General features: G+C 45.1%; 1 protein-coding gene across 4 annotated transcripts in view; it reads right to left on the bottom strand.

Moving 5' to 3' along the window:
- NTRK3 (neurotrophic receptor tyrosine kinase 3) overlaps positions 1 to 22,474 on the bottom strand; it is a 209,272-nt gene that overhangs the window by 48,008 nt on the left and 138,790 nt on the right. Inside the window, exon 13 of one of the 4 annotated variants that reach the window (XM_051796560.1) lies at positions 17,017 to 19,702. The exons of the other annotated variants lie outside the window; for them this stretch is intronic. Within the exon in view, the coding sequence (XP_051652520.1) occupies positions 19,584 to 19,702 (119 nt within the window). The 3' untranslated portion in view covers positions 17,017 to 19,583. Of the gene's footprint in view, positions 1 to 17,016; positions 19,703 to 22,474 lie in introns of those variants that run through there. 4 annotated transcript variants of the gene reach the window in all.

Here is a 22,474-nt window from a genome sequence, read left to right as displayed (position 1 = left end):
CCACTTTCAAGCCTACCTCCGGCAATCAGGACATCATCAGCTCCTCTGGCTTTTGCTGTTGCAATAGCAGATGGAGAGGGAGCCCTGACCCAAAGGGCTGCCTTTTAGCTTACTCTAGCCAGAACTGATTCAAGGAAGAGCTGTCTTTTTGCAGAACAGCCCTCAACCTCCACAGAGGGATGTGATTTGCAGCATGGAGTGACTGGATTAGCACCCGCTGAGCTGCCGTAACCTGAGCTGCTGCACCAGCTCCAAATGCAGCCACACAGCGACCACCAACAGTCCACATGTACAGTGCTCTCAGAGCTGAAGGCAAGTGGAAAGGGAGTGTGTGTGTGCGTGTAAAGGAGCTGAGAGAAAGGAAAAGCACAATCACACCTTAAACCAACAACTCACCAGATGCAAGTCCAAGACCTGCCAGAGTCCCTCACTACATCACACTGAAAACCACTCCGAACTGGATGACATTACCTGGAGTGACATTACCTGGAGTGACATACCTGCAAAGTTTAAACCCAAACCAAACCAAAATCTCATTTTCTTAATGAAAAAATCTGGAAAAAAATACAGTTAGAATGCACTTGGCACCACTCCACAGACACTAAGCAGAAAAGTCTGTCTCAGCTTAAACAACCTGACACTCCTATAAACACAAAACACAACTTCAAACCCTTCTCATCCATTTCAGTCACATAAATCTGAGTACAAACCACTTAGTAACTATTTTATGAAGAGAGCAATGCAAAGTGTCCCATGGCTACTAGGTGCTGAGCAGTCTCAACTGGGATGCATAACCACTGCATAGTCCTACAGAACCGAAAGCCATTTCACAGAGATCCCTGGAAAAAGCAAAGGTTCACCCCATGCTTGCCAATGTCTCTGTATGCACTGACTCCTCCTCAGCTGGCTCCCACAGGAACACAAAACACTGCTGACGGGACCAAAACCTTATTAACATTCCAGACAAAAGAGCTAAAAAACATCCAATGATTACCAACATCATCTTCACCTTCTCAAATAATTTCTGGCTGGCACTAGGCTGGAAAGATAAACTGCCTCTCCAGCTTCAGCAGTCTGTCTCCTTAGGCATCCAGCACCAATTTCACATCCCAAGGGGACACTTGGGCTCTGCTTTTTGTATACAAGGGTTAACACACAGCTGGGCTCTTCTGAAGAGGAAGACCATCAGAAGACACGTAGAGGAGGGACAGAGTGGGCTGCAGAGGTCTTTCCACTGGGTGAAATGCCCAAGAGCCTCATGGCAATGTATCACAAAAAGGATCATACACAAAGCATCCTCCTCACTGACTCACTGATACACTCCAGCAGCTCTTGGAAATAGGGATTGGGATTCTTGGCAGGGTGGGAGGAAAAGGGAAAGAGAGAGAAGGGAGTCTTTCTGGTGAGCATGTTTTCTTTCCACCAGCCAGGCCCCTAGGTCCCCTGCTGCCAAAGCACTCAGAATAAAACATTAATTCAATACCACACATTTAATTACACATTATTTGAAAGTGAATTTATTTAACGGAGGAAAATAGTCTTCAGAGAGCATCTGCCTCCCTCAGACTCATGCATCTGCAGGGAGGGGGGCTTGGAGAGGAGATACAAGGAATAATGGTTTGTTTTACATCAGCAGCTATTGCCATTCAGCTCATCCCTTCAAAAGAGGAGATTTTAAAGATATAGAGTTCTGTTTTGCAGGAACTTACTGGTTGATTTGATTTTCCAGCTAGTTTTCACTTGATTGGAAAGTACTGCTGCAGACAGATACCACTTGTCTCTCTTTTTTATTATTTTTCCAAGGGAAAGGAAGGATTACTGGTGGAGGGATGGAGGAGGTTCGGCTGCCCCTCGAGGGACCACGTGATAGTCAGATTTCAGGCTTAAGGCTTTAACAACACAGTAATCAGACACTTAACAGCAGCCTATTGCTGAGATGGATAATCACAAGAAAGCTGGAAGTGACCGGGTCTCAGCAGCAGCCTCCCAGCACTGAGAATATCTCCCAGCACTGAGAATGTCTCTCAGCAGGAATGCAGAGGCTTACCTTCTACCCTGAGGTCCCAGGAGCTCTTGGCTATCGGCTCCCCCAGCCTGTGAGCTCACTGCCATGGCTCTGCCTGCTCCAGCAGGGCCAGGAGCCCGGCAGCACCTGCCTTCAGGCAGCGTTGGGCCTCATATTTCCCCAGTCAAAACTTCACCGCAGAGATGGGAACAGACTCCAGTTCCTGGTGCAGGAAGCAGCCCCTCCATGGCTGCATGTGAATTGTGCTGAGCTGTTGCAAGGTCAGAAATGAGATGTTGGGTCCTTTGTAGGAAGGAATTTGCTCTCAGTAAACTCAGCCTGAACTTTTGCCTTTGTGGTCCTCCAGGCTATGGCATCCCCACGTCCCAGAAGGAGGATGTCACACAGGGCTGAGTTAACTGCCTCATGCCACGTGAACCTTTCTCCCAACCCTCATGGCTGCACCAGGTCTTCCTCACACTCCTTAATTTGGGAGCAGCACTGAAATGCCCTCTCATCTTTGCAACAGCCTTGATCAGATGTCATTCCTGCTCCAGAGTGACAGGCAGACACAAAAGTGTATCGTGCACCACCACTGCTGGCACCCAGGAGAGCTCAGCCCAGCCAGTACTGACCCCCACAGCAGGGTGTATCTCTGACCAGCAGACAACCCATGGTCAATCATCACCCTTTTTATTCTCACCAGCCAGATCCTGCTGGTGTCATCCCCACCCCAGCCATCAACTTCAGTGCCATGCTGCAGTTGCTGACATAGCCAGGTAGGTATTGCAGCACAGGCTTCAGGTCACAGCATTAAGCTTTTCCTTGTAATTTTGAGGATTCTCAGGGGGTTTTGATACTACTATTTCAATACTGTTCAGTCTCTTTCCTGATCCACAGTTTGAAGGATCTAGCCCCCACTACAAATGCTAAAAAATTCCAGATATATTGAATATGTTCTGGAAACTACATGACTATTAGAAGGGTGGCATTAAAGAAAGGTATGGTTTGGAAGAGGTTCACATGCTGTACTACAACTGTGGTCCCTTACTCTGAACAGAGTAAGGACTGGCCCCAAAGTTGGGTGCAAAATGAAGAAGTATCTTTAGACAAAGTGTAGTTCCCTCCAGATATGGAAGTTCATAAAGATTTCAAGAAAAATCTGTTGTGACAGAATTTCCTAACCACCTTAAGGCAGGAAATTTGGTGAGAGGGTCTCATCTTCTGCATTTTCCAGCTAGAGCTCCAGGCAGGTTGGAAATGCTTCTGATTGTTGCCATCCTCCCATCCTCAGCATCATCACAAAAGGAAAAGACAATTTTTGAAAAAACAGCATCATGTGCTTTTTTTTTTGCCTTTTTTTTTTTTTCTTTTGGCAACTGTGAACTCTGGGTAGCAATGTCTTTTCTTGCTCCATTCCCAGTCATTTTGCCACCACCAACTTCCTTTGGTGATCATTAAATGAGTGGCTAATGCAGCCAAACCCACAGAACAAGAAAATTCCAAAAGTAAGGCCATATGGAGTAAAAACATGAGGTGTTGAAAGACAGATCTCAGGCTCAAGTTAGGATTTCATTAGAAAGTCTCCCTCCAATTTGCCCAATTTCCATCTCTCCTCTTCCTTCCCACTTCCTGTGATTCCCTTTCTCGCAGGACTGACACAGGAATTGTGCTTATGTCTATGGCTTGATGAGGTGTTCCCTCGGACTCACATTTTCCTAACATCCCAAACGGACCTTGTTCCGTCTTTGTTTCTGCCTGAGGTTTCCTTGGCTTTCTCCCTACTTGTCTACACATCCCTTTTTCCATCTTTCCAACTTCTCCTGCAAAAGGAAACCCCTGAAGGAGGAGTAATGTGAGACAGCTCTGCCTGCTGGGCTCTAAAATTACTGTGGTTTGGGTGATTTAGGCTATTGTTAAGAGGCAGCAAATTATGCAGAGGGAGATAAAGAGGAGGAGGATTTTACAAAGGAATTAGTTAATCTGATGGGGATAGCAGCTGGTCCTCATTTAACCCTCCAGGTGTGTGCTTCCCCTGCTCCTTTGGCCTATGTCTGAGTCACAAGTAGGATGCAATGAATGCTGTACTAGTGTTAAAGTGATTCTGCACACCAACAGAAGAAGGGGAACCTTAGAAAAAGGTTCCCCTGAAAGGGGGGGGACCTGAAAAAGAAAGAAGGTAACAGCAAAGCAGCTCTAAATGAGAGAAAGGAGCCCACCAGTACCCTGGGTCCATCTCACAGAAGTGGATCCCTGAAAGGCAGCAACTCAGCCATGCATTGACTCCAGAGCTGCTCCACGGTGGAATCCGACTTGTTTCACAGGCACTGGCTGAGGCATTGTCCAGTCAACAGCACCTTCCTCTCCTAGGCAGGAACAGAGCTCTTCGAGGAATGAGAGGTGAACCAGAAAAAGATCTCCTTGAGTAAGGCTTTGGAAATCCCTCATCACCGGGAGTTCAGTACTACTTAAGGAACCCCAGGCATCCTTCCCTGATGGCACTGCTTCACCATATCCCTGCTATGTCCTGCATTTATTGTGATGAGAATCCATCTTTTTTTATTGTCTCTGACACCCCCAGTGTGTGGAGAACATGTGATGATAAAACAATATATATTTCTCCACTTGTCAGTCTGTCATCTTTCAGCAATGTCTCACGCCATTATGAGCCACTTGATTTGGGTGAATTTTCATAAAAAACAGCACAAACTTCACTGAGTCCAAGAGGGAAAAAAAAAAGAATCCTACAGTTTTCTCCTGTGGCCAAACATCAGTGTCTGCACCAGAGGAAAAATAGCCAGTTAATTCTTCTTAAAGGTCCTGGTGAGACTCAAGAAAACATTCTGCAGGGCTGGTAGCTTCAGAAGACATGATTAATTGCAGATGGTGGAAAGGTGCATGTTCAGCCTTAACTGAACTATGTGTGAGGACTGGATGATTGTTAAGTTGGTATTCAAGGCACATGGGGAAGGCAACCCACTAGGAACTTCAGCTACAAAACCAAGATTATATATATATACTTCTATATATGTATCATATATGGCTTAACAGCTTAAATTTAAATGTGCATTCTGAAGTTTTACAGCAAGAACATACTGCTAATGGAGAGGAGAAAAATCAGCAAGATTGCTGGGAAAGGTGGGAAAGGGTAATACTGTTTTGCAGTTAGGTGAGGATGCAGAGGCATAAAAAGAACCTCCCAAAGCTGGCAACTGTGATTTGTAGATGAATATATGTGGGTGAAGCTGAAGAGCACAGAGTGGAGTATAATGGTGGAAAGATCTCCAATATGCCTTTAGCTGTTTTTCCTCACTAGCCTAGGACAGGTCTCATTTCATCAGAAAATACCTTGAACAAGACTATATATGTTGCTTTCCTGAACTACCTTAATTGGAGGGCCATCATCAGATCCTGGGATGGTAACATGGAAAAATCAGAGGCCAGTGTCCACTAATCCAATCCATCAGTCTGCCTGCAAATCCTGTTTCCTTATTGCAATCTGAGCTTGTAAAGTGACCCCAAATTCAGCTTGTATTAAAAAGGTCACCTTGATGTCTTTTCTTTATCAATCAGAGTTTAAATCAAGTCCCTTAACCTTTTCCCAGGGCAGAGATTTTTCAAGCAGCTAGTGGGAAAACCTGCCCAGATCAATATCTGAGTGCATATGAACACCCAAAGTTCAAAACTTCGCTCAGACTTCTTGCATTTACACAGTCAGCTGCAATTCTCCTGCAAACGAGAGCTCACGTCAAGTCATCTGAGGTCCCCAGACTAGAAACTGGAATTGTAGAGAAAGAAGACAAAAATAAAAAATAATGAAGGAATAAGTAATTGCCGAGCTGTCAAAAATCACTTCTTCATTTCTGGAAGGAGATCAATGAACAACAAATTTCTGTGCTGTCCAGCTTGCTTCATTTCTCCTTCCTTAATGGATAGCGCTGTGTCTCTGTGGCACAAATGGCAGTTTCCCTGTGCCATGTCTCTTCCAGTGTGGATACATTCCCAGTACTGCTCACAGTATTGCAGGAAGGTCCAAGTGGTGTTCTCTCTCTCTCTCTGCTTCTCTTCTCTCTCTTGAGATCCCTCTCTCTCCAACACATCCCAAATCACGAGAGGCACTGGCTACGTTTGGGGCCTTGGCCATAGTCAGAGCTGGTGAAAAATACCTCAGTCCGTGATGATACAAAAGAGAGGACTTTGGTTCTTCCTTCAGTGTTTTCTTTGCAGTTTGTTAGCAGACATCATGAAAAACAGGTGATTAAGAATGACCTTCAGGACACATCACTTTCAACCTCTTTCCAACTGGAAACACTTTTAACCATAGCTCTTTTCTGTCCCTTGCTCTTAGGGCAGATTTCTACAGAGGCTCTTATTTTAAATCCTGCACTGATGCTTCTAACCTCAGTCATTAATCTCAGATGCTGGTCCTTGTCAAATACTTGTGGAACATCTCAGTGTACTATATCCACTGAATTTCCCTTAGATATAGTGGCAGTGACATCCTCAGGGAATGCCAACAGATTAGTTGAGTGTGACCTCTCACAACTTCAAGCCACGTAAGTTTGGCCTTAACAAACCATTGCTTTCCAGGTGTTCTCTCACAACATCCCTCAAAGCTTAAGAAGCTTTCCAAGAATTTCCCAGAGCAAACATTAAACTTACTGGTCTGTCACTTGTCTCCATTATGTCCAACACCTTCCAACACTTCCAACTCTCATCCAGCTGCTCCATTTTAAATAGACAGTTTAAAATGTCAGCAAAGAGTTTTGCAACTCATGTGCATGCCCTCAGGTGTACATTATGGGATGTGCTCTTCATCTGTAGAGAATGCTCACCTTGTTCCATGCCCTTGAACAGCTGGCCACTCATATGGGGAGATCTTTCTCTTCATTCTCTACAAAGCTGGATGCAATTTTGGCAGATGAAAAATATTTAATAATCCTTCTCTTATTGCTGATTCAAGCTGGCTTTTGTTCTGTCATCAGTCTAAGTTTTCCATATACCACACTCAAGATAAACACCTTCTCCTCCACATGCTCTGTACCAGCTCTCAGCAGTGCCCCATCGCAGTCTCAATCTCTTGCTTAGCCAGTCTGGTGTATGTCAGTCCCTTCATCCTGTTTTTTATTATCTTTATTTTTACTAGACTGACTATTTAGGGCAGCCTTCCCAACTGTATCTGAAAGACCTGTACTAAAGCCCAGCCAGATTTCTTCAACTCATTTTGCATTCCCTGTAAGCCTGTTCACCGAAAGGCCACTGGTTTTGTGCAGCTGCCCTTTCTGCAGACCCTCCTCAGCACTTCAGCTCCGCAGGGAATATAATCACTTCAATTTCAAGTGTATTTATTACAGCTGCTCAATTTCCTTTAATCTGTCATTTCTCCTTCTCCTCCCCCCACAATTGCTTTCTTTTCATTGAGCTATGAGTGCACTGGAGGATGCTTTTACCTCCGACCCTCCCTGCCTGCTCCAGCCCCATCCCTGCACTGGCTCACGCTGGGTGCCTTGTGCACTGATTATTGCTCGTTACTGTGTAACTTAATGAATGTGCCGGCCCTTTGCACACAAATACTTATGTCACAGACAGCATGCTCCCACTGGTGACCCCTTGGGACTAATTGAGGGAGAGAAGACAACCCTTTCATGCACAAATTGCCTGTATCATCAGCACCGAGAAGGAAAGAAAGACCGCAAAACTCTCCCAAGCCTGTCTGAGAACCTTAACAACAGAGTGCCCATGTCTGCCTGAGTCTTGTAAAACAACATGATTCTGGGCAGGGAGAACAATGTTTTTATGCAGGGGATGCATGTCCCTTCACTGACAAGGCTGAGTGCAAAACCACAAGAATCCCTTCAGAGCTGGAGCTGAAACATCCAGAGAAGCCCCAGTTGACATGAAAACCATCAACGTGCCTCCCCGTGTGTTCAGCTGTGTGAGCACGCACACCTCCCGAGGTTTAATTGGTGTATTAATGTATTAAAGCACTGACACAAACAAACAGGGACTGCTTTCATAAGCTACAAAATCCTTGAGTACATTGTAATTAGCTGAGCTTGTTAAACCACTTAATAAGAAACAGATAGCACATGTCTGATGCCCCTGCGTCTTGGCTCAGAGGGAAAGACAGGCAAGTGCTTAAATATGAGTTCAGGTGAATCCTAAGAACTGTTCCCCCAACGGAGGGAACTTCTGCCCAGGGCAAACAGAGCTGAGACCAGCACCAGGGTCACAGGTTTCCCCTGTCACAGTTCCCACTCCTCCCCTGGTGTCCACAACTCCCAGGATGCATCTGGGGTTTTCAAGGAAAGGTGGGAAGGGCTGGCACTGGGAGGAAAAGCACCTTGTTGGACACAAGGGTGGGTTACCTTTTCAACTGTCAGGCTTCTTCCCCTGTGACATCTCATCTTTGGAGTATTCTGGGGAGGAATTACCTGATTTCTGAAGCAGGTAACTGAGGAGCATGAAGTATATGGCTGTGTCTTAGCATCCAGTATATTGATTTGGATGGAGTAAGGAGAAGGGAGTATATTCACATAATTCCATATGACACAGCGGCGCTACCATGCCCTGGATTTCACCAGCTCACAAAGAGGACCAAAGTAGCCAGAGACAGGAAAGTATCCAAAATACAGACCAAAAGATTTCTGTCCAGCAAATCATCACCAGGACTCATGCTGTAAATACCCTTTTCCCACTCCCCACAGAGTCCCAGGAAAGGGGAAAAGTCATCAGGAACACAACCAAAACAGGTTACTCACTGTCCTGAATGCAAATGGGCAGGCAGTGCTTTAATCTTATCCCAAATCCCAGTTTACTCCTACAGTGATACCACCAGTCCATGTGTCTCTGCTCAGTCCAGCTGGCTATCCAGCTCCAAATTTAACTTTCCCCAGCACATCACCACGCACAACTGCAGCTTTCAGAGAGTGGGCAGAGAAGCTCCCTTAAACACCGCCTCCACCCAAGTCCACCACAGGGATTTGCAGCTCTGCAGCTATTCCTAGATCCCAACTGGATTCTTCTTTTCATCTTTGTTCTGCCTCCTATTCTAGTGCTGAACCCCAGGCTTGCTGCCTTGGAGCTTCCTCCAAATGCTGCATTCATCCATTTTTAAAGGTGACCTTCCAACTTTAAAGGAAGTTAGCAAGACTCACTGTCTTCATTTGCCCTCTCCTTCTTTTCAACCTGCTCTTTATTATGAATTAAAAAGGGGCCTGAAAGGTTTTCTCTATTAAAAAATAAAAGCTTTAGAAAGAGCACATTTCCAAATCATTTCTCTCCCAGTTTTCGCAGCAGCGTCTTGGGTGTCACGCTGTTTGCTTGCTGCAAACTATCAGCTGCCAGCTCTGATGGTGAAACCTGCTGGGGGTTTGGCCACCCACTCGACCCTGTGGGTGCCTGTCACCCCACCCCACCACGGGTCACCCTCTCCCTTGTTCTGTCACTGCTGTTTGGCAAAGCAGTGCCCTGAAAGGTTCTGAGTGAAAAATAACCTTTGAGGGTGCAGGGTTGGTAGTGGGGTTATTTTTAACTTGAACCATACTAGACACCCAGGTTAAACTGTGGCCTCATAAGGTCTTGTGCTGGCACAAATGAAGAGCAGCAAATAATTGAAGTTCTCTTTATTTCACCTTACTGCCAAAAGTGGATCTTACAAGCCCTGGGGCTGTATAGTGGTGTAAAGGGAAGGTGTCTCCAGCCTTTAGCAGTAAGATTACTCCTGCCAATGAATTGGTGACAGTAATTAAAAAGGCAATAGCAAAGCAACATGATAGTTTCCTACTGCTGTGGTACAACATTTTGACATTTAATCAGGAAAAGTAGAACCTGAATTCTTGCTGTAATACAACTGATGTAAGAAGGAAAACCGTGATCTTACAAAGTGAAAGCTCAACTTCCAGCCCTTCTCTTAGATTACAGAATCAAACAAACAACAACAAAACACAAAGAAAATGCAAACAACCAACCAGTCCCTCTTCCTCTCTTTCCACTTTGTTGGCTGAGAGTTCTGCTGCTATCCAGACAGGTTGTGTTGACTATTTCTTTCTGCCAAGAGGTCAGGACACCACAAACCAGCATCATACAGCCACGCTCTGGATTTAATTATTGGCATTTGCTTCTGTGGACATCTGGCTGTCAGGAACAAGGCTGACACCCACAAACTCATTTCATGCTGACCACCAAATGACCACAAGTGAGCAGAAGCCCTTATTCACAGCTGGCTTGTGCCCCACTGAGCCTAGAAGTGTCTGGCTCAGTTAGAAAACACCCAGCCTCTCTTCTCAAACCATTCAGTTATTCTCCCCGCCATTGTTTGCCAGATTCAGTGTTAACCCCTCAACCCTATTTGATCCCATAGCATCACTAGGACTCTTTCATTCTCATTCCAAGCCAACATGTCCATGATTTTCTCAACAGCCCTACTGTGTTCTCACATGCTCATTAGGACATACACCTCTTTGAAAGCCAATCATCAAGTTGCACAACATGGGAAGCAGTCGATTAGGTTCTTGCTACAATTATCTACTGAAAGTAGAAGAATAGTTCAGATTTTTAGGAGAAAAAGAGGGTTTCCCAAAGCAAAGGCAAGATTTCAAGGAGGTACTACCCGGTCAAGATTTAGTATAATAAATAATGGAAGGCTCCTCGCCTCACAACCTCAGCCTTTTCTTAGCTCTGATGCTCAGTTTCATCTTTGGGCAATGAATGATTCATGGAGCCTTAAAATATATATAATCTATATCTCCTAGAACAAAGAGTCTTTTTTTCAGGGGGTTGTGAGGGAGCAGGGAGCAGTATGTGTGATGCCTGCACTTGGGCTTGGATGTCCCTTGGGAAAGGACCCTTGTGGCTCCCTGCTTCTTTCCAAACCCGAGAAGCTGTTCTGAGCTTGAAGCTGAGCTCTGTGGGAGACACCAGCTCAGTCTCCATGACACAGGGACGTGCTTGCTACTGAGGGTCTCAAGAGCTGCTGTCTTGAATCACACCCAGAACAAGCTCAGAGCCAGGCTCTTCTCATCCATCAGTGCACTATGGGGGACTTCAGTCATTTATGCAGAATTGCAGATGGGGAAGCTGCAGCAAAAACTTACCTCCATGTCACAGCCCCTGAAGGCGTTACCGTCCCGACTTCCAGTTCTTTGCCTTGGGCTGTAGATCACATTTAATAAATGTGTCTCTTCCCTTGGAAATCCAACACCATCTTTCCATTATGAATATTTGATTCCTTCTATGCATACAAACACAAACATACACACACCCCTGCACCATGATCAGAGAACATTCTACTTACTTCTCCAGAGAAGAACACCACTTTGGGCAATTCCAGAGTTGTTATGTCAAAGAAACAACTGAAGAGATGGTGATCTTCTGATTTCTACTTGGGGAACCTAAGCATGGAGCTGGGTAAGATCTGGTGAAAGCTCCAACCCACGAGGATCCGTTCTTACTCAGAAGGGAGCACAGGGAACTGGGCAGGCAAGAGATGGAGAGGTCTCAGACAGGGATGACTGGGCAGTAAAATTCCCTGGGGCTCGTGTCCAGTAAGCTTGGGATGCCTCCCTCCTTGTGCTGGCACACCAATAGCTCAGGTACGTGGCAGAATGAGCTTCACAGTGCTATAAACTAAGGGCACAGATGTGCCCCAAAAGGTTGAACCATCCCTTCAAGGGATCATCCAAATACACTCCTGTGCAGCCCTTTGTTTTCAGTGATCTTTTGGGGGATGAGAGAGCGAGGTTTCAGTCTGTGCTGTATCTACAGCTCATGATCACCACATGTCCTTGCTCTTTTGAATCTTAGAGATCTTCCTTAGAAGGGATGTTGTCAATCCTTACCTATTTGGGTATACCTGATTGTATCTTTTATGCTCAGGAGTCTTCTTTATTTTCTAAGGATGACTGTCTTTTTGTTGAGAGATATTCTTCTTCCCTTGTGAGACTGCTATTGATATCAATCTGCTCGGCTTTTTTGAGGTTCGGGCCAGCACCGCTGAATCCAGAGAAGGAAATTTGGCACAACATTAGATGCTTCACGCATTACAACCATGCAGAGAAGCTTGAGGACCTACAGAGAACAGTACCCAGCTCCCAGGAGTCCCCACTGAGGTTAACAGGATTAAATTGAACTCAGTCTAGTCATAGGATGGTACCGCCATCCAAGATACACTGTCAGGGATTTTGTTACCTTCTTCTGAAGCCGTGGCTGCACAGATCTTCCGCTGGGATTGAGTGGCAAGCGTGTCATATGGCTGCAAAACAGGCTATCCGTCTGTGATGGATGCTCTGCTGGCCCCTGGCAGGAGGGTTAAGGCCCACCACAGCCTTTTTTAGCTTATTGCTAATGAAAATGAGAGGCTGGCACTATCATCAAGGAGTCACCCTGGCAGTTCTGTGCTCCCAAGTTTTCTAAAGAAGCGAACAGCTATGCCAACCACCTCCCACAGCTCTGCCATACCTGCTGGCACCCCAGCTGCATCCTCCAGTCTCCAGACCTGACCTGGGTGGTCAAACAGGAGCAGCCGTGGGTGTTAACCCTGGTCTCCAGCAGCACATGGCTCTTCTCATTTTCCACTCCCACACAGTGCCAGATCTGCAGCACTTCCAGCCAGAAGAGCCCCTGCTTTCTCCTGAGCAGGGACTGACAGTTTCTCACTGATACTGTCTAATGCAGTCACTTATCATTTATGCATTTAGAGCAGATCCATCAAAATAATTGCTGCTAGAGGTCTGAATTCAATACATTACACACAACAGCTCCCTGAAAGGAGAAAAATGACACTTACCTGCCTTTAAGTGAGTCCCTTCTCAGTCGCCTGCAACATCTGTGCACCGTGAGATATGGTGGTTTTGGGGGATGGGTACCACTGGAGCTGTTCTAGCAGTGCTGAGCATGTGACTGGAGCTTAAACACTCTGAAACTTTCAAACCCTCTGGGACCATCTGATGAAAGAATGTCTCTCAGAATACACAAAGCAAACCTGCAGCCACCTTCAGGAGTCTGCTAGGGACTGGATCAGGCACTATCAAGGAAGAAGTGACTGCACAGCTGTTCCTATCATCCTCAAATATTGTCTGACATTGACACAGCAAACCCAAAATGCTTGGTTGATCCAGAATATCTCTAAAATTTCCAGGCAACAAGGCCTCATGAGGAAACCTGAGCAAAGGTACAACTCTTTAGCCCAGTAAGACAAGCTCACAACAGTGACATTTGAAATGTGTACACTGTATTATCATGATGTCACCTTACATGCCTGTTATTGGCACCAGGAGCTGAATCCTGGCAGGACCAGGCCTTGGATACATCAGCTTGCAAGACCATGAGCTCCTTCTCGCTTTTATCAGATGTTGCAATATACTCCACCACCTCATTGGCCTTGTCCATGGACAGCAAATATCCTTCCCTCCCTCTCTCAATTATCTTAATAAACAGCCTAGACACATCTCTGACTCACTTAAAATAATGATGACCTGGCCACAGTCAGTTTGTTCAGACGTCCTGGCAGTTTACCGAGCCTAATGCAACTTCAGTGTGGCTCTGCCTGACTCCCCACAAACAAGGCTGACCTCCAGCAGTGGCTGCACTGACAACAGTGGATGGAGATCCACACACAGGTCAGACGCTGCCTGCTCCCAGAATTCAGGCTGGAGCCATGAAAGCTACTTGCTCTGAAAACAAGCTCTTAACTACTCCAAAGGCCCAGGCAAAGACAGTTTTTCTTGCCTGCAGACTGATCTCTTGGGATGGTACCGGTCCCAAGATACAAAAGAGAAACATGGGGTTAAGGACAACCCCAAATACCACATGACTGAATGAAGAGCATCTCTGCATATTACATTTCTGGCTGCCTGTCTGAAACATTCACTCATCCAACCTGAGAGCAAAACCAGCATCCATCACACAACATGAATATTTGAAGCAAAACCTTTGAGAAAAAAAGGCCAAATATTATGAAATCATAAGAAAATCCTTACAAAAAGCCAACTTCTCTGCAGGAATCAAACACGGGTCACAAATGACTCACTAACAGCAGAGCAAGTCATTTAACCAGCGCTTGGAACAAATCCCTCCACTTTGTATAGAACAACCAAAATTTATTCCTGCTGATTAGTCAGCAGTTACACTCACGAGTTCAAAATTAATATAAAAATTCAAATGTAGTTGTCTTGTACTTGCACTCTGCTTTACTGCTGGAGAGACCATCATCTTTATGAAGGAATCCTCCTGCAATTATTAACCAGTGTGGGAGTGTGGGTTGGGATTTATTCTAGCTCTGTGGCATCAGACTACATGCTGGCACCACCAAGGAGCCTGTCTGTCACAAGGAATGTAGGGGGGATGACATTGGAAAAACCACAAAAGAGACAGGCAAAGCAAAATTCACCACAAGAGCAGAAGATACATCATCTCTTCACCAGGTAAAGCACATTTTCCAGCTGTGTGCGTGCTGGTCTCCTGTCATACTCTCTTCCCTTCAAAGCAGCTGTATGCACTTCCCCACAGCTTGTAAAACTTTTCTTCCAATTGCTCAGGCTCTGCAGGCACTGGTAAGTACATGGTTAATAAGGACTCCTTGGCTCATTGCACAAACTGCACCAAAAGTGCTTCCAAATGTTAAGAAAAATGAAGTCACTCAGCATTGATTTCTTTTATGGTCTCTTGCTGCTGCTCCTCCAAACCCATGGTTTTTAGCTTTACTCCTGTGTCTAGGCCTCTTTATCCTCTGCTAATGCCAGAGCTTAACCCTGAGGATCTGCAGCTTGTTCTGGGTACAAGTCAGAGCACAGCAGTGATGCAGTGCTGCAGTTTGCTGAATCAGCAGAAGCAGCTCCCTCTGACTGCCCACAGCTCCCAGGAATTCTGCCTCCCTCGACAGCAGGACACAGATACAGGGAAACAGCAAAGACCTCCTAGTCAACAAAACCACCACCTTCAAAAGAAGCTTCAGCCTCTTTGGAAAGAAGGGGTGACTCCTTAAAAGCACATCTAAATAAAGAAAAGAGCAGCAAAGAGCATCAGGACTCGTTTGGTGCAATGTGGATAAGCAGCTGTGGAGACTCAATATACCCTGATCATGACCTGCAGCATCATGCACATCAGACACTGCCCTGCAGCAAGTCTGAGCCCAAGGTCCCACCAGGCCATGCACTGATTCCATCCTGCAGAAAGCTACAGTGCCAGAAATATACAGTGCCCATCATGCTGACTCCAAGTGTGAACTAAAAGAAACATGATTCCATCTTTTTAGAGTCAAAATGCAGAGAAACTTTTTTTTTCTTTGCTTACTCACGCATAGGCTCTACACTCTACAAGAACTAAGAAGGCAGGGTTGTGGTGTTCAGGAGGAGCTGATATGGACCACTGCCTGCACCCTACCAAACCAGTACCCTGAGCTTCCTCAGTAGCAAGCTCTGAAATCAGCTCAAGAGTCATTTGAAGCCAGCCTTGGGAGGGAGAGCAGGACAGCAGCATCAACTGATGGTCCACTGTCACAAAGAAGATGGAGCCTTCACATGGGTAATTCAGGCAATAAGGGATGACCAAGAAACAAGAACAAGGAGAAACAAGTGCCAAATCCCTCTGCAATGCACATCAGAGCCTGTGGGCATAGTTAAACCAGCTCCTTTGGAACTGGCAGAGTTAAAAACATTTTAGGAATACTTATGTAAGGAGTCAGTTGCCCTGAAACACAAAGCCAAGTGAAACAAAGCTGACCACCATACCAGTAGCCTAGGTAATTAGCTAATCAACCATTGTTTGAAATGTTTCTGGTCTGTGAAATCTGATAACAGATCCTGGAGTAGTGGGGAGGAAGAGGCAGAGCTTCCAACACTCATGTTTGTTTCCCACACCTCAGAAAGGAGAAGGAAACAGGGATGAAATCCATTGCAGCTCAGCTACTCATCCTTTGTGTAAGGTTATGTCAGGGGACAACCATTTGCCTCAGGCATTAAAGACATTCCTGGAAAGGTTAAGGTCTCAGTCATCACCTAATCCTGAAAACCACAGCATCCAATCACTTCTAGAGACATAGTCATTAGAAGGGAATGGCATGCAGAAATTCACTCATAGCATCATTTTGAGACATTCGCTTGAAAGTCATGCCAGAAAGTTATAGGAACAGAAGAATGCTGGAAAACATGTTTTTGATTTACTCATCAAAACTCTTACCAGGTTTTCTAAGAGGATTCCAGCACCATCCACCAATATCTGCTCAAACACACCCCCAGCCTCATGGCCACAGTCACCTGCAGGTTGGCACAGAGGCTTTTAGTTACATAAATGACATCTCCCGTTAACAATTCCAAGACACAACCACTAAGACACATCCTCAAGCCAAGCCCTGCATGCTGCAGAGTGGTTTCTTTCTCCTCCTGGAGCATCCAACAATCTGGAGATGAACTCCTGATGAGGAACCTGAGTGTAGCACTCACCTGTACCCCACTGACTCTACATCAAACACATCCCTGCTAGTTAACAGGAGGCTAATTGTTCCTGAGGATGGGAAAACAACACCCAACAGGTGATCAATTTGCACAGGCAAGCAAGGAGACCTGAAGCAACAACATGTCCTGAAACAAAAGCACTGCAGCCAGAACAATCTTTTAATGTCAAGCTCCCTGAGAGATAAGGCTTCTAATAAAACTTTTTCCACTAACTATAGAAACTCTTGGCAAACTCTGACACAAACTCCCTGCAGTAGCAGCTCGTCCCTGAGAATATGACCATTTTGAGCTACAAAACCCAGCAGGTTGTCAACTGAGATCATCAGCAGCTAAGCTCTCAGGCAAGAAAACATCTTTGTGCCCGATGAGAGTGACAGAAACAAGAGCTACACCTGAGCAATGTTCCCATCACAAAAGTAAATCCCACCCTCCACACCCACCAAAAAAGAAAACAAACCAAAATCCCCACACATGGACCATTGTCACGAAGAAGTAGACTATAGGACATGTCATTCTGAATGTTTATTTATTTTGTCTTCAAAGAAGAGCCTGGTGCAGCTGTTTCGTTAGAAAATAAAGTGTTTATTAAGAAACTAGACATTGAACACCCCTATAGTCTCTGTGAAAAGGGACCGTCCCATTTCCCATTAGCACAGGATGATAGTTATGGCAAGATAAGAATGCTCAAAGATGGAGGAATCTCATTGACAGAAAATGAGGTAATGATTTACAATAATTAAAAATAAAATAAAATTTAAAAAAACCCCATCCTTAGACTTGCTACTTAAAGCCACCAATCGCAAACAGCCACGACTGGCTTTCATTTTCAGCAGTGAGGAACCAGAGACTTTAATTGGTGTTAAACAAATTGAGACATCTATCACAGTGGGGAGAACTGCTTTTAATTATGCTGTACGGTCCGGAGGATTTCTTCTAAGCAGAGATGGACCTGAGCTGCAAAATTCAACCCTTCCTCTGCTAAGGTGTTTGGGTATAGGCTTCTGGTCCAGGCCCACAGATGTATCTCTACAACTGATACACACGGTTGAAAGCAGAGTCCCCTGAACAGTGCTAGGGAGAGGAGACAGTTCAGACGGACAAGACATCCCCGGGTCAGGTGGGCGACTTCCAGGAGATGGGGAAATTCAGTTCAGACAAGCACCCAGTGATTCACACTCTCGGTGAAGCTCCTCCTCACTCTGTGAATCTGCAGAATTGAGGTGTCAACAACACACGGCTGTAGGTCCTCTCTGGCAGTGCACCTCTTGCATTTCCAGCTCCGATGCGGGCAGGAAACGTCGTTGGGAGATTTGGTCATGGTTTCTGAAGCCATCCAACCTGAGCCAGGTCTCCTTGTACTAATGCAGATGCCCCCCTAAGGCATGTCCGTTAACTTAAAGCAATCTGCCACCATCTCTCCAGTACTCTTCTATTGCACTTTACCTTTTTATGCAAATAAACCAGGAGAAGAAGCGAGAGAATGGAATATTCCCAGGGACATCCCTATGGAACAGCTGATACTAAAACCTCCTGGCAATCTCCAGGTTAGTTCATGAAGGTCACCTGTAAAGGCAAGATGAAGCAGAACATACCATTCTGAGGCTTCTGCCCAGTTCTAGTGGAGAGGGACCATGACTTTTTCCAGTGGCAGTGACCCTTGAGGGCTGGTGATTTAGAGACACCCCTGATGTGATAAGGTCATCTCAGGCCACCAAGAAGGCAAGCAAAGCTGAGTGGCTGGTGAGCAAGCTCCTGGTCCAATATTCCTCTCAAAAGGATCTGGCCACACCTGAAGCTTTTGGAAGGTTTTTTGTCCTCTAGAAAAAAATCTGCTTTGCTTATAGGTTATGACTGATATGTGTGAGAAAATCTGTGTTTCCTGTACATGTGACATCCAGAGAGTCCAAGGAAAGCCCTGCAAGTTGCCACAAGGGCAGCTGGCTTCTCTTGAGGACAGGATAAAAGGGTTTACTTTTCCATCTGAGAGGTTTTGGATGAAGTAAGACAAAAGTGGGATGGGAGAAGGGGAGAGAATACGAATATTGGCCAGAACCAGATTGATACCCCTGTTTTTGCCAGAGAAGAAGCAGCAGAATACTTTTTTTTCCTCTCCTTCAGTCAGCCAGCCTTGAGCTGATGGTTCTGTGTATGTGACTGGGTTGCAATCAATCTCTAGTGGGGTAGGAATACAGGGGAGAGCTAAAGGGGGCTGGAAAAGGCCCAGCAACTGGGACCTGCGTGCGTCTGATATGCTTTTCCACTTTCTTTACTGCTCTAGTCCTGGCAAGGACACAGACCCTCCTGCGCTATGGATTCTCCATCCATGCGGGAAGTCCAAGCAACTCCTCAGATAAAGCTCATCATTTAAGCAGCAGGGAGAGACCAGAGTACGACAACGATATAGTCAGATCCAACGAGCCGCTCTAACACAGACAGACAGACAGACAGACAAAAAAAGCCTCCTAGAATATGTGCACTCCAAAGATAACCACACTCTCTTCCTGTCAGAGAAGTAAGATTATTTTTTTTTCTTTCCATCCTCATTCCTTCCAACATTATTTTCTGTGCAAGAACTGGGAGCGGGGCTGCCTTTGTTCTTACCAAAAGTCTTCATTCTGCTTTAGTTTCTTCCAGGCCTCGGCTCACTCTGGGAGACCTCCCATGGCGGTGCCACGTAAGAGGTGATGGCAGCATTCACTGGGTGTTGCGAAGACACAAGCTTACAAGGAAAACTCCAAGCAGGGAGGACATGACTAAAGGTGTCAGTTTGGTTGGCTTGGTTGGTTTTTGTTTTGTGTTTTATTTTAAAGCAAAAGTACAATTATTTACTGTGTTATTAGGATGACTCCTTTCAATTGGGTTTTAATTCTCTTTATTTGCTCTCATTGCTGCTGTTGTGCCTTGCAGGAATATTTAACGAACACAGCGACCATTGGAGGAAAAGAACAACCCTGTTATCTGGTGACAGAAAACCACAGTTTCAGTTGGCTTTAACGTGTGTACAGGCAGGGCTGTAGAGTCCTATTAGGAGGAGACCTCAATCCATACAGACCACGCTTACTGCTTCCCACCATTTTGAGGGCACAGCCTATAAACTTGACATCAGAACAGGGACTTTTAAGGAGTTTTTAAAAGCCATGACGTCCTTTGCTGAAATAAACACTGACATCCTCAACATAAATGCCTTGGTTAAGAGGTTTGGAATGTCCAGGGAGGCTTATTGGATTCAACATAATTTCTCTGAAACCTAAAGGGGGAAAAAAAACAGAAAAAAGAAAAAAGCAAAATAAAGTAAACGAAAAAACAAAAAAGAGCAAAACTAGAAAAAAAGAGAGAGATATCGACACACATGTAATTATATAAAAAAGAACCAAATGAATAACTAGCAAACAGCTGCTGTTAAATTAAAGCCAAAATGTCTTCTCCAGGCAGGGCTACCTTGCTCTATCTCTCCATAAAGAACAGGCAATCATTTCATGTGGAGCGTGCAGGCACAAGTGCTCTGAGGACAAGGGCATGCAAGAGGTCTGGACTGAGAACTGGGAACAGCTCTTTTCTAGGTGTTCCTTCTAAGATCAAATTCCTATCTAGTCCATCTTTCCCCTAGGCAGACACTGAGGAAAATGGATATTCCTTCCTATGTCTACTTTTGTCTCATGATTTATCTAATCTGGCTTAACATGCCTGAAGCCAAAGAGTACCATTGCAAGGTTGGGGAGTCCTGACTCTCCTAACCCCTTGGACCTCTCTTAATCCCAGCTGTCCCATCTACACTGAATCCTGCATGCTGGAGGCATCTTCTCCTTACACAACCCCCCCTCTCTAAAAGTTATTTGAAGGTTTAGAATTTGCCAGAAATACTGGCCAGATGAGAAAGAAAAATAACAGGAGCAGAGAACTTAGGCAAGCTCCTTCCTTCAGTCCATCAAATTTACTGGGCAAATACAATACTTTCAAGAATTGTATGAAATACCTCTTCAGAGTGTTCCTGCCTTGGGATGCCCCAGCCAGGGAAACTCACTGCTACTATATGATCCTTATACAGATATGACTGGATATTAACTACTGATCCTCCCACGCTATGGATTCTTCATCCATGTGGGAAGTCCAGACATGACAAAATGAATATTATTGTCTGAAGCCAAATAAATGCAAATATTCAAGGATTTGTCAGAGAATTCTCTGAATTGCAGGAAGCAAACCTGTTATGGAGCACTGGGTGTGAGCTCCAGGAGGGAATCCTGCTAAGACACCCAGTCCCTCAGCTCTCTCCTCAAGGTCTGACTGAAGGAGGGCACATTCTGGTTCACTGTTCCTGCTATTTACCCTACATTTCCCTTCTTCCTGACTCAACCTCCCTGTTTTCTATCATCTTTGTGCTAAGTCCATCAAGTTCTTGCAGAAGAAACTCATGAGTTTGACTTCAGGTGTCACCATTTCTTACATTACTTTCTCAGACACCCATTTGTAGTAGTATTTCTAGAACTGAGGCCATCCCAAGGGACTGGAAAGAGACATGGCAGGAATAGGTATAGGGCACTGAAGGTAGCTGCTAAGATTGCAATGAAATGGCTCTTTGCTCAGATCAAGTATTTGGACATAAGAGGCTTCTATGCCACGTTACCAAAACCCCCAATACAGATGCACAGAGTTGCCACGACCAAGAAATGCATGGCAGGATCCTGGGGATTGCTCTAATCTATTCCAAATTCTCATGGGTCCAACAGATTTTTCCAAGAAAATTCCTGTGATTTTTTGGCTACATAATTGCTCTAAGGTTTGGAAAATGCTCACGCTCCTCATATGGTCACAGGATCCTCAAAAAATCTGCTAAGTTTGCCCAAGTCTGCCATCACTAGAATAGCATGGAGCAGCTTGGATGCCATTAAGAACTGATTTCAGTAGGAAAGATGCTTTCCAATAGGCTAAGAAATTTTCCCACACCAAATCTACACCAGCCAGAGGATTTTGTTTTCCTATTTCTTCTTTCTATTCTTTCTTTTATATGTATTTATATTTCTTCCCTGCACTATCTTACTACATCTGCTCATCAAACACATGCCTCCTTTGATGGACTTGAGGATGTAGACAAAAGCTGTTTGTTTGCTTTGGAACTGTTTAAAATTGTTTGGGGGGAAGCTATCTGTTATTCTCAGTGGTCCTTAAGGATTGATCCATGTGGGAGAATAAGCCAGGCTCGGCTTCGGTTCGTGTGTCATAAATAATATTCATAGGCAAATTCCAAGCATTGAAATATCATTAGTAGTGAGAAAGAGCCTAGCTCAACTCTCACGGTTTAAAGTGCTGAAGCTTGGAAATGTGTATGTAAACTAAGTCCATTTCTTATCAGATGCACTGGGACACAAATAAATACAGCATCCCTGAACATCACTAGTTATCGTGTTTTGTTTTTCGTAATATAAATATATTTTACGGCCACCAAAGGATAGCTGGGAAAGTCTATCCTCAACAATACCAAGTATCTCCAAGGAGAACTCCAGTCTGCTTTATTTTCTTTTCATTTCTTAGCTCTGCTAAATTAAGGCAATTTAACTTCTGCCGGACCACATCCAACAGACCTAAAAACCCACTGGGGACACGCAGCCCCAGCAAAGGGACATGTGAAAGATCAGCAAGACTTAAGGCTGGGGACACCAAGGGCTCTGCTCTTTGCCATCAGCTCTATGCTGTGAACTGCACCTGCAGGGACCTCCAGTGACAGTAGGGTCTTTGCAGAACAGGGCTGCAGGAGGGGTTATCCCACAACAGACATGCAGCCACTGCTGAGGGACGACTGGGAGTGTGGCAGGAGGACAGCCTGTGTTTCTGAAGTTTAGGGGCTGAACACACATACCACTGACTTGGAAATGCAATGCAGCATCGGTCGTTTTGGCATCCTCTCCTTCTGATTTATTAAAGTCCCCAAAGAATCTGAAAAAAAGCATGCTTCTCTCTTGACTGATTTTCTCTGTCTTTCTCACTGCTGTCTCCCATATTGTAATGCTACCTTCAACCCCAT

The sequence above is a fragment of the Manacus candei genome, unplaced genomic scaffold (assembly GCF_025592945.1).
Source record: "Manacus candei isolate 608988 ecotype Guabito, Panama unplaced genomic scaffold, ASM2559294v1 h1tg000046l, whole genome shotgun sequence".
In the NCBI taxonomy this organism is placed as follows: domain Eukaryota; kingdom Metazoa; phylum Chordata; class Aves; order Passeriformes; family Pipridae; genus Manacus; species Manacus candei.
The sequence above is the reverse complement of the archived record's forward strand: the minus strand, read 5'-3'. Positions and strand labels throughout refer to the sequence as shown.